Here is an 11,218-nt window from a genome sequence, read left to right on the forward strand (position 1 = left end):
CCTGGCGAGTCACTTAACCCCAATTGCCTTAAACATAGGGCCTATCTCCAGTCTCCCAATATGTATCTTGACTCTGGAGGAGAGAGCGAGGTTGGTGACCTTACACAGCCCTCCCTCACTTAAATCCAAATCACTGCAAGTCATGACATCATCCTGATGTCATGGTCCTCTTCAAGAATGAAAGAGAAACAGCAACAACTACTTAGAAGTTATTTCAAATAGTTGAGGTATATAGTGATAAAAAACAGAATTAGAGTAGTAACTATGTGATTGAAGAGAAGGGAATGAATACAAGACAAGATAAAATTCAGCAACTGGTGACATAGAGAGTTGGTTAGAGTAAAGAGTCTGTGATGAAACAAAGTAATTAGAAGGACAATTGTGAAACATTACAACAAAGTATTGTGGTGCCTTCACAGAAATAGTGAAGCTGGGAAAAAAGGTTAGCTTTAGGGAGATACCATTTTATATTAATTAGTGTGAAGTGCCTATGAAACAACCATATAGCAATGTTTAGGAGGCAGTTTGGAGGCACAAATCTTTCTCTCTAGAAAGAGATGAGGCAGCTAGGTGGCACAGTGGATAAAGCACTGGCCCTGGATTCAGGGGAACCTGAGTTCAAATCTGGTCTCAAACCCTTGACACTTACTAGCTGTGTGACCCTGGGCAAGTCACTTAACCCCAGTTGCCTCACCAAAAAACAAAACAAAGCAAAAGAAGAAGAAGAAGAAGAAGAAGAAGAAGAAGAAGAAGAAGAAGACTGAGGAGGAGGAAAGAAAGAAAGAGATGAGGATAGGATATGTAAATCTGGAAGTCATTTGAAGAGTCGATAATTGATTCCATGAGGTCATTAAGCCAAGGCATGAAAAAGAAAAGAGAAGCCGAGAGATGGTTTACCCTGAAGCATAAAGAACAAGAAATAGATTTTAATCTAATAAAGGAGACTGAAGGTGATAAGGCAAAGAGAGAGAGAAGAAAGAAGAATCAGGAATGAGAAATGCTAAGAAAACACTAGGGAGCAGATAATATATATAGTACAGAGTGGTGGTGGTCAAAAGGGTCAAGAGCTGCAGGGAGGTCAAAGAAGGATGAGGATTAAGAAGGGGCCATTGCAATTAATAGTTAAGAATTTTGGTAGATAAATTTGGATGGATCATTCTCAGTTGAGAGAAGGGGTTGGGTGATGGCATCAAGGAGAGTAGAGTAAGCAATTAAGTTTATTCATTCGACTAGCATTTATTAAGCACATACTATGTGCCAGCACTGGTGTTGATGACTTTTTTTTTCTAGGAGTTGGTTGTGATTGGGAGGGTAGATATATAGAAATACAACTTGAAAGTGACAGTCATGAGAAGAGGGTGTTTGTTGGCGTCATTATATCCCCACAAATATAAACCATAACAAAGAAGCGCTAGTGGGGGGACACTGAGAGGTTCTGAATTGTCTGGAGCCACTCAGCTTGTGGGTGTCACTCTACTAACCCTAACCCGTCTTCCATCCTTGATATCAAGTGGCCTCTTGATATTCACTGAGACAGTGTTAATATACGCTTCCTGGATTAGGGAGATGTTAGTGTGTACTGCAGATAGTCTCTTGAAAGAAAGAATTGACTCTCTAACAGGGAAATGACTTTCTACACCACTTGCTCAGACGACTTCGAAAACCTCCACCAGCCACAAATACAATCTATTCACTAACCTGGCTCCCTTCTGAGGCTCTACAAGCTCCAGCTCAGCCCTTTTCTTGGGATCACCCAGTGCCCGCCTTCGCGTGTGACGTCACTGAATGCCTCCTTCTCCACCCTCCCTGTTCCCTCCCCCTTCGTCGTTTTATGGCAACAAGAAGCGTCCCTAGTAGCCGGGGCGTCTCTGGAGATGTGCAAACTTCCGGTTCCCCCAGTGGCCTGGGCCTGGTCTCAGCCGGCGGTTCCTCCTCCTGGGCGTCCGCCTCCTCTTCTGCTGCGCCCATGGTTCCTCCCGGAGCCCGGGCCTGTGCCGGGGCCAGGACGGTGGGGCCCGCGATTGCGGCGTGGTGAGCGGGCGGCGCGGGGATGATGCGGGCCTCGCGTTGCCGCTGCTGCTGCTGCCACCGCTTGGTGTCGGCCGCGCTGCTGCTGGCGCTGAGCGGTCAGCTGTCGTCGCTGCTGCTGCTGTTGCTGTTACCGGACAGAGCGGCCGCCCACGTCCCGTTCCAGTCTTCTCAGGGGACCCCGCTGACGCCATCCCAGCCCCCGCCTCCGCCCCGGGCCTCAGGCACTGCCTTCCCGGCCGGGCCGGGCCTCTTGGGCCTCCCAAGCAGCGGCCGAACCGTGTCCCCTTCCGGGCAGGCCGGAATCAGCGGCAATGGCAGCGGCCCCGCAGCTGGGCCTGCTGGGGTCGGAGGGGGCGGGCTGGCCGTGTCCCCGAATTCCGGCGACAAGCCTATGACCCAGAGGGCCCTGTTGGTGCTGATGGCGGTGAGCGCCGCGGTCCTTGTGTACTTTGTGATCAGAACCATCAGGTGAGGCCGGCCTGGATGGGAAGGACTTCTCCTGGGTGGTGGTTGGGAGGTTGTAAGATTTCATGAAGATGCTGAGTGGACTGTCTTGGGGCTGCGAGCAGGTGGGCAGGTGGGTGACCCTGAAAGTCCTTGGAAAGATTAGTGTCCAGTTTCCTTATGAGAGAGGTTAAATCACTCCCGTACTTACGTTGATTTCTAATTACTCCTGTTATATTGAAGGTGTTAGAGCTGTCAAATATGAGTCATTTCCAATTGTAATAGTTATAGAGGCCTGTTATAACAAATGTTTCATCTTGATTCCCGTATAGATTGTGTCAATTGTCTGGGGAGTCACCTCCAGGCTGGTTGAAAAGTGGTGAATTTTTCACCTAAACTACTCTTGAACCCCAGTAGAGGAAATCACCACATAGGCAAAATCATTCATCTTTTGATACTTAAAATATGATGTTAAAAAAGTTTAACCTACTATAGCTATCATTGATAAAGATTTTTATTCTATTACCCAGTTTATGAGTAACTTCAAGTGCGTTCATGGTTTTGGCAGCATTAATTTTTGTAGAGTGCTCAGAAGATTGGAGGTGAGGTCTCGCTCACTGACTTTAAAGTCAGAAATCTTGTGTAAGTCACTTAACTTCCTTGCTCAGTTTCCACATTTCTAAAGTGAGGAGGTTAGATGAGGTGGCCTGCAGAGTGTCTTCCAGATATAAGTCTATGATTATACCGGCCGCTCTGTCCGGTAACATGCCATGTTTAAACCATAATATTAATATTGAGTTTATTTCTGGGGCCACCTTTTATTAACTCCATTGACCAACTGAAGTTGGTGCAGGAGATGGTGATCACTGAAATAGTTGTCACCAAAATGATGAGGGTACTGAAGTTACTGTGAATACTTAACCAGGAGAGAGAAAAAAAATACTTAGAGTATGATGACAGCTCTTAAAATACTTCAAGAGAACTATGTGTAAGACAAATTAGACAGTTTTTTTAAACTTTTACTCAACACAGAACTGTATGAATGGTTGAAAGTTACAGAGAGGCAGTTTCAGGTAATGCAAAATTTACTAAAAATTATAGTTGTGATGTGAAAAGTAGTGAGTTAGCCACTATTAGATGTCTTCAAGCTGAGGAGCTGCTTGTCTGGGATATTGAAACAGAAGGTTCATGCTTGTGTATAGTTATTCCATGATTTCTTAGGTATCTTCTAAGCCTGCCATCTGAGATTCTATGAATAAATAGATGCTTGTATAGATAAACTAATAAAAAATAACTTTTTACTCTCAAGGAGCTTACATTGTAATACTGGAATGACACTTTTGTTAACTAATAAGGGAATATTAACCATATGTCAAGTTAAGTCAACGAAAAATTATTTATTAAACATTTTACTATATGGGAGACACTATCTTAAGCACTGGGAATACAGTTTGTATTGGACTCCCTTAAAATGCATCATGTGAAATTATGAACCAGTTAAATAAATAAATCAGGACATTTTTTAAAAAAAGAATTTAAATTTTTGCAGTGAAGAAAAGTCTGTTTCCTCTCCCTGCAACTTCTACTGAGGAAAACAGAAAAAGAAGAGAGAGAGAGAGAGAGAGAGAGAGAGAGAGAGAGAGAGAGAGAGAGAGAGAGAGAGAGATAGTCCAGTAGTACATATATCTTATATAGGCACTGCAGGTGGATAATGAGCTGGGCACAAAATTGAATAAGCGAAGAAAGCAAGTAGGATACCTTATGTTGCACTTTATTTTTTGTTTTGTAAAGTGTTATTGATGTATGTTGTTACATTACACTTATTTCAAGATTGCCCCCTCTCTGTGTGAGCTTTCTTGTACAGATTAAATGTAATTAAGCAAAACTAATCACTGTAGGGAATTCTTCCATTTGTATTCTGCTCAAGATATACTTTGAGCACCATCTTCAAGCATATATCTTTATATTTCATTGGATATTAACATGATAAAAATTAACATACAAAACCCAAATACACATAGTACATAAGAAAGTAAAATAAGTTCCAACATCAGCCATATTCTAAAATATATCCCTCATTCTGAATCCTGAGTCCAATGCTTCTCTGTTAAGAAGTGAGAAACATGATTCATCACTGGCCTTCTGTAATTGTGATTGGTCATTGGGTTGATCAGAGTTCTTAAATCTTTCAGAGTTGTTTGTCTTTACAATATTGTTATTGTATGTTGTTGTTTTTGTTTATTTTTAATCCTGGTTCTGCTTACTTTATTCTAAATTAATTCATTCAAATCTTTCCAGGTTTCACTGAAACCATTCCTTTTATCATTATTTATGGTACAATAATATTACATTACAGTCATATCATTATAATTTGTTTAGCCATTCCCATAATTGATAGGCACCCTCTTAGTTTCTACTTTTTGGGGTTTTTTAAATCATTACAAAAAAAGATTCTATAGGCATTTTTGTACAAATTGGTCCTTTTCTTTCCTAAATCTATTTGGGATATAAGTCCAACAAGATTATCCATGTCTCAAAGAGTATGCACAGTTCAGTAATTTTGGCGGCATAATTACAATTTACTTTCTGGACTGGCTTGACCAATTCATTGGTCTCTCAATATTGCAATAATGGGCCTATTTTCCCATAATCTTTCCCAACATGTGTTATTTTTATTTTTTTTTAAAGTCTACTTTGTTAATCTTATGGGTGTCAGATGGTTCCTCAGAATTTACTTAATTTGTTTTTCTCCAATTTTTAGTAATGTAGAGCCTTTTTCATATAAATAACTTTATTTTTTTTTTCCTTAGAAAACTGCCTGATCATATCATTGTTCCACTTATCACTAGGGGGAATAGCTCTTATTCTCATATTATTGAATCTGTTCCCTGTGTATTTTGGGAAAAAAATGAGACCTTTTGCAGTTTACCGTGAAGATTTTTTTCCCCAGTTGTCTGTTTTTCTCTTCTAATTTTAGTTGTGTTAGCTTTGTGCAAAAACCTTTTTGATTTTATTTAATCAAAATTATCTTTTTTACTGAAAGTCATTCTATTCCTTTTTTAGTCATGAACTGTGTCTCTATCCATAGATTTAAAAGATTTTTTCCATGTTCCTTTATTTTTTAAATGATCTTACTCTTTATGTCTGTTTTGAAGTTTATTTTGGTATATAGTTTATATGTTTGTCTATACATAGCTTCCTATAGGATACTTACCAGTTTTCTCAGTTTTTGTTTTGTTTTGTTTTTTGTTTTTTGGTTTCCAAACAGTGAGTTCTTGCTCTATTACCTGGAGTCTTTATCAAACACCAGGCTGCTATGTTAATTTGGTTTTCTTCTGTATACCCTGTACCTAATCCCTTCCATTGATTGACCTCTCTGTTAACCAGTACCAAATAATTTTGATTATTACTAATTTGTAGTACAGTTTGAGATGTGGTTGGTACTGGTTGGCCACCTTCCTTTCCACTTTTTAAATTTCCCTTGTAATTCTAGGCCTTTTGTTTATCCAAACAAATTTTGGTATTTTGTTTTCTAGCTTTATAAAGTAATCTTTTTATAATCTGATCAATGTGGCAATGAAATTATAAATTAATATTGTTAGTGTTGTAATTTGTATTATGTTTGCTCTTCCTAATCATGAAGAATGAATATTTCTATAAATAGTTGTATAAAGTGTTTTTTTTTTAAATTATGCATTTAGTAACACTGTGTATCATTAAAGGTAGACTCCCAAGTATTTTTATCCATTCCCTAGTTATTTTATGAAATTCATCTCTTCCTGCTTGGTTTTGGTGATAATATATAGAAATATTTATGACTTAAGTAGATTTGTTTCCTATCCTACAACTTTGCTGAAATTATTTCAATATATGTTTACTTAAATCTCCAGGGATCATATCATCATTTGCAAAAAGTGATATGTTTGTTTACTTCAAATTCTTTTTCTTTTTTTGCTATAGGTGGCATTTCTAGCACTATATCAAATGGTTTAGGTGACAGTGATGACAATGCACACATTCTTTGCCCCTTTTCTTATTAGCATAAGATGCTGGTTCTTCATTTTAGATAGATACTATTTATATTAAGGAAATATCTGTATATTATATTTTCTAGTGCTTTTTGGAGGAATGGGACTCATATCTTAGCAAATGTCAAATTATGTTGTACAGGGAATAGAGTGCCAGTCTTGGAGTCAGGAAGATTCATTTTCCTGACTCCTATCTGGTTTTAGAGACTTACTAGCTGTGTGACCCTGGACAAGTCAATTAACCTCATTTGCTTCAGTTTCCTCATCTGTAAAATGACCTGGAGAAGGAAATATCAAACCACTCCAGTATATTGGCTAAGAAAACCCCAAATGTTTTTTTTTCAAACATAACTGACTGAACATCAACAACAATAGCTAAATTAGGAATTTTTGAAAGATACATTTGTTTAAAAGGGATCTAGTTTTTTTAAATAAATTTCTGACTTTACAATTATTACTTTCATTCTAAAAATATTCAATTTAATACCTAGTATTTGTTAATGCCTTCTGCTGGGAAGATATTTAAAAACAAATTGTTATATGGTAGAATGAGCACTGCCTTTTAAGTCAAAGATTTATGTTTTGAATTCTGTCTTTCTCTGTTGACGTTTGACAGTTTCACCTCTCTGAGCCACATTTTACTCAAATGTAAAATGAAGTCATAAGACCCAATGATATATAAGAGCTCTAGGATCTGTAAATTATATGGTCCTAAATAAGATGTGGTCCCAGCCTTTAAGTAGCTTCCAATTTTGTGCATATTTGCAAGAATCATAGTTCAATTTATTAATGGCAACAGTGATTTCTGGGTTCAATCCCTAAGGTAAAGGTCTGACTCCAAACATCAGTCAACTTTCTGAGTTAGCCAAGAAGCATTTATTAATGCGCCAGGAACTACATAAGTGCTGGGTATTCCTAGAAAGGCAAAAACATGGTCCCTGCTCTCAAGGAGTTGACATTTTCATGTCCCTTACACACACACACTCTCTCTCTCTCTCTCTCTCTCTCTCTCTCTCTCTCTCTCTCTCTCTCTCTCTCTCTCTCTCTCTCTCTTTTTGAGGCAATTTGGGTTAAGTGACTTGCCCAAGGTCAGGCAGCTAGTAAGCATCAAGTGCTTAAGGCCAGATTTGAACTCAGGTACTCCTGACTCCAGGACAGGTGCTCTATCCACTGCACCACCTAGCTACCCCCCATGTTCCTTACTCTCTCTGCTTCCCAGTACCTTAAGGGAGATCTCTAAACTAAAGATAGATATGGCTTATGTGTGGGATTTCCCCCAAATGAGAATAATATGGTCACTCCTTGAAAAATATATTCCACATATAATGTGGATATCAGGTATAAAGCAGCTGTTGATTTCCTTTGACAAAAATCATACAAAAAAGGAGAAAAACACATAGGCACCCATTAACTAATACATACATCTCATTTGACCTATTGTCCTGACTTATAGTCCTGACAACTAGTGCAAACATTAAATATATATTTTATATTTGCCTTAGACCTGTACTACCCACATTATTCCAAGTTCCAGTCCTTCTCTTCAACCAAAGCATGACTTTATTTAGTTTTTCAGCTGTAGCATGATACTACCCGTGGTCATCTCCTCTGAAAAACATGCTGTTAAGAGAATCTTCCCTCTGGTTGGCTATAGGCCTATCTCAATCTCAAGAACTATCAATTTATGAGATTTGAGACTGAAAATATCCCGTTCTCAGAATCACCGATTGAACAGAAATGAAGAAGGCAGCCAATGGACTCAGGTGCACTTTAACAAATACATGTCTCTGATGGCCTTGAGCTTATGCTACAAATTGCTATTAAGACTGGGGAGAGGAGAAAAGAGGAGGAAAATGACCTTCTCTCTTCCTTCACAATTTCTGGAAATCCAATGGAGAAACAATAAAAGAAAAGGGTTAGAAGTCCAAAAATATGAAGCCAAAGCATAGATTTCAATCTTGATTCTGCTCTTTACTATATGACCTTGCCAAGGAAGTTTATTTTTCTGGGCCATAGTTTCTGCATATGAGAGACTGGATTATCACATAATTACAGAAATTGAGAGTTGAAATGGACCTTAGTAGTCATGTATTTTAACCTGCTCATGAAAAGAATTCCCTTTGTAGCATACCTAAGAGGTTATTATCTGGTTTTTGCCTAAAGATTTCCAAGGAGGGAAACCTACTACTTCTCAAAGCAGCCCATTCTACAATTGGACAGCTCCAGTTCTTAGGGAGTTTCCCCCTATATGAAGTCTTACATGTTCCTCTTTGCATCTTCTTTCATTTCTGGCCCTACTCTTGGGGCCAAATAAGTTGTCTGCTCTCTTCTTCAGATTCTTTAAGAAAGCTCTGTCTCCCTCAAGTTTTCTTTTCTCCAAGCTAGACAACATTCAGGTGTTTCAATTGCTTTTCATATGTCATGGACTCCAGGTCCTTCACCATCCTGATTACACATCCCCAACTGTTCAATATCAGTTTTTTTAATTAAAAAAAAATACCATTTCCTAGCATAGTATAATACAAAAGATGATTGAACATGAAAATTACAATTTTAATGTACTTGATATTCCATATATATATATATATATATAATAGAGTTATCATGTAAACTTTTTTCTTTTTTCTTCCCTCCCCCACCACAGTTGGCTACAATTAGACTCAAATAGGTGTGTGTGTGTACACACATGTGCATATGTATGTACATGTATATATGTGTGTATGCATATATATGTGTAAAATTATTCTATGCATTCTTCTATTTATCAGTTCTTTTTCTGAATGCAGATAGTATCTTTCTTCATATGTCCTTTATAAGTTAATTTTGGTATTTATAAAAGTTAAAATGACTTATCCACTCAAAAGTGTTCTTAAAACAATACCACTGTTACTGTATTATACAGTGTTCTCTTTGTTCTGCTGATTTCCTTCATTATTTCATGCAAGTGTTTCCATGTTTTCCTAAGATCATTGGCAGAATGATGAATCACTGAATCAAGGGGTAAACAAGTTGTGCTATTCGATTGTGAAGGAATTGCTAGTGTGTTATAAGAAATGTTCATTATCGTTCTAAAACTGTGGAATCCATAAATGAGTAGGGTCCTCCAGGTCTGATTAAGAGGAGGGTGGGTCTATCCGTTCCCTGTTGTGAAAGCCATGCTTCCCTTAATTCAGTCCAAGCTCAAGTAGGCTTTGTTTAGCTGCCATATCACTGTTTACTCCTTGAGCTTGCTTTCCACTGAACTCTAGAGCTTTTTCAGATAAAAGATCAGAACCTTTTTCCCTCCTTTCAATTTGTGATTATGTAAATGAGCCATGTATTATGAATGCTGCCTATCATCTTCTCTTGGAGCCTTGCAGAAAATGGTAACTGGGTGATATAAAATATGTAAACTTACACTTACGTATTTGTGTAAAATTATTCCATTATTCGCTTTATAACCAAAAAGTGGTCACTGGTTGACATAGCCTCCCTTAATAGAAGGGAAGTAGCATAGAAGTTTGTTTAGTTGCTTCCAGGTAAATTAGAATTTCTTTGAATATAGATTGCCATAAAAATGCAAATATAGTTTCTGCTGCTCTCCTAACATGCTAGGGAGGTTAGAATGCTAAGGGGCTATGCACTACCTCCCATGCAGCTTCCTTAGCAACTTCTGAAGATGCATGTGACTCATTGCTGAAGATGACAAAACGAATTCCCTTATTAACCACTGAAGAGGAAGAGCAGCTGACTCTGGCTATTAAAAAGCCAGTGAATCCTCCATTTGTCTCTGGACTTCCTATGAGAACTGATAGAGCATGAGCATATATGTTAGCTTATGGAAGCCTGAGCTTATACTCTGGCCTTTCCTCTTTTGTGTTTCTCCCCTAAGCCTAGGAGAGAAAGCCTGGGGTGGAAGGTTCCAACCTTAGAGGTGACCTTGTCTTTTCAAGGTGTCTTGAGACTTTGGTTACCTCTGAGCTGACTGGTAGCAGAGGTTTCTGCCTTGGAGAAGGTGACCACTAACAGTAAAAAGACTTCCTCCTATGGCCTACTTTGGACCTTGTAGGGTCAGGTTCAGTGTTGGAATGAAATGAGGCAGTCACAAATAATTGAACATTTAACAAAAGAGGCTTACTTTGCTCTAACACAACAAGAATGTGCAATAAGGATATAGGGGCCTTTAGTTTCTCTGGATGAAGGGAAAAGGAAAAAGCATTTAAATAGTGCCTAGTATGTGTCACACACTGAGCTAAGGGCTTTACAAATATCTCATTTGATCCTCACAACAACCCTATGAGGCAGGTGTGATTATGATCCCAGATTTACAGATGAGGAAACTAAGGCAGATAAGAGGTTAAATGAGTTAGGGTCACACAATTAGTCTGGGATTTGAACTTGGATTTTCCTGAACCCAAGCCTAATACTTTATCCACTGAGCCACCTAGCTATCCCCTTTTGGGGGATAAGGCACTCCAAAGGCTGGTCAGTATGTCACCAGGGTATAGTTTTAGAGACCCACCAAGTGTGAAAGGCCTAGATTTCACATGTCTGGGACCTTTTTTTAAAAAAATACCCCTAAGTGACCCAGAAAGCTGATCAGGGAAGGCAGCTCCAATCAAGTTCTAGGAGCAGCTTTGTCCTAAGCCTACCTCATATTGGCTAAGAGGGTGAGGTAGGAAACTACATCAGGGAAGCTGAGGCCAGTTAGGTCCCAGCTTTCATCCAATCACAGA

At 38.7% G+C, this 11,218-nt stretch overlaps 1 protein-coding gene across 3 annotated transcripts in view; it reads left to right on the plus strand.

The window, feature by feature from the left end:
- Positions 1-1,893: 1,893 nt before the first annotated feature.
- FAM174A (family with sequence similarity 174 member A) overlaps positions 1,894-11,218 on the plus strand; it is a 37,495-nt gene continuing 28,170 nt past the window's right edge. For 2 of the 3 annotated variants that reach the window (XR_006354237.1, XM_043979659.1), the window contains exon 1: positions 1,894-2,499. Coding sequence is in view for 2 of the 3 variants with exons in the window: in XM_043979659.1 (XP_043835594.1) it covers positions 2,051-2,499 (449 nt within the window). In the remaining variant the exon portion in view is untranslated. The remainder of the gene's footprint in view (positions 2,500-11,218) is intronic. The other variant, XM_043979658.1, reaches the window with a different exon arrangement.

This window comes from Dromiciops gliroides, chromosome 1, assembly GCF_019393635.1.
Source record: "Dromiciops gliroides isolate mDroGli1 chromosome 1, mDroGli1.pri, whole genome shotgun sequence".
NCBI lineage: Eukaryota > Metazoa > Chordata > Mammalia > Microbiotheria > Microbiotheriidae > Dromiciops > Dromiciops gliroides.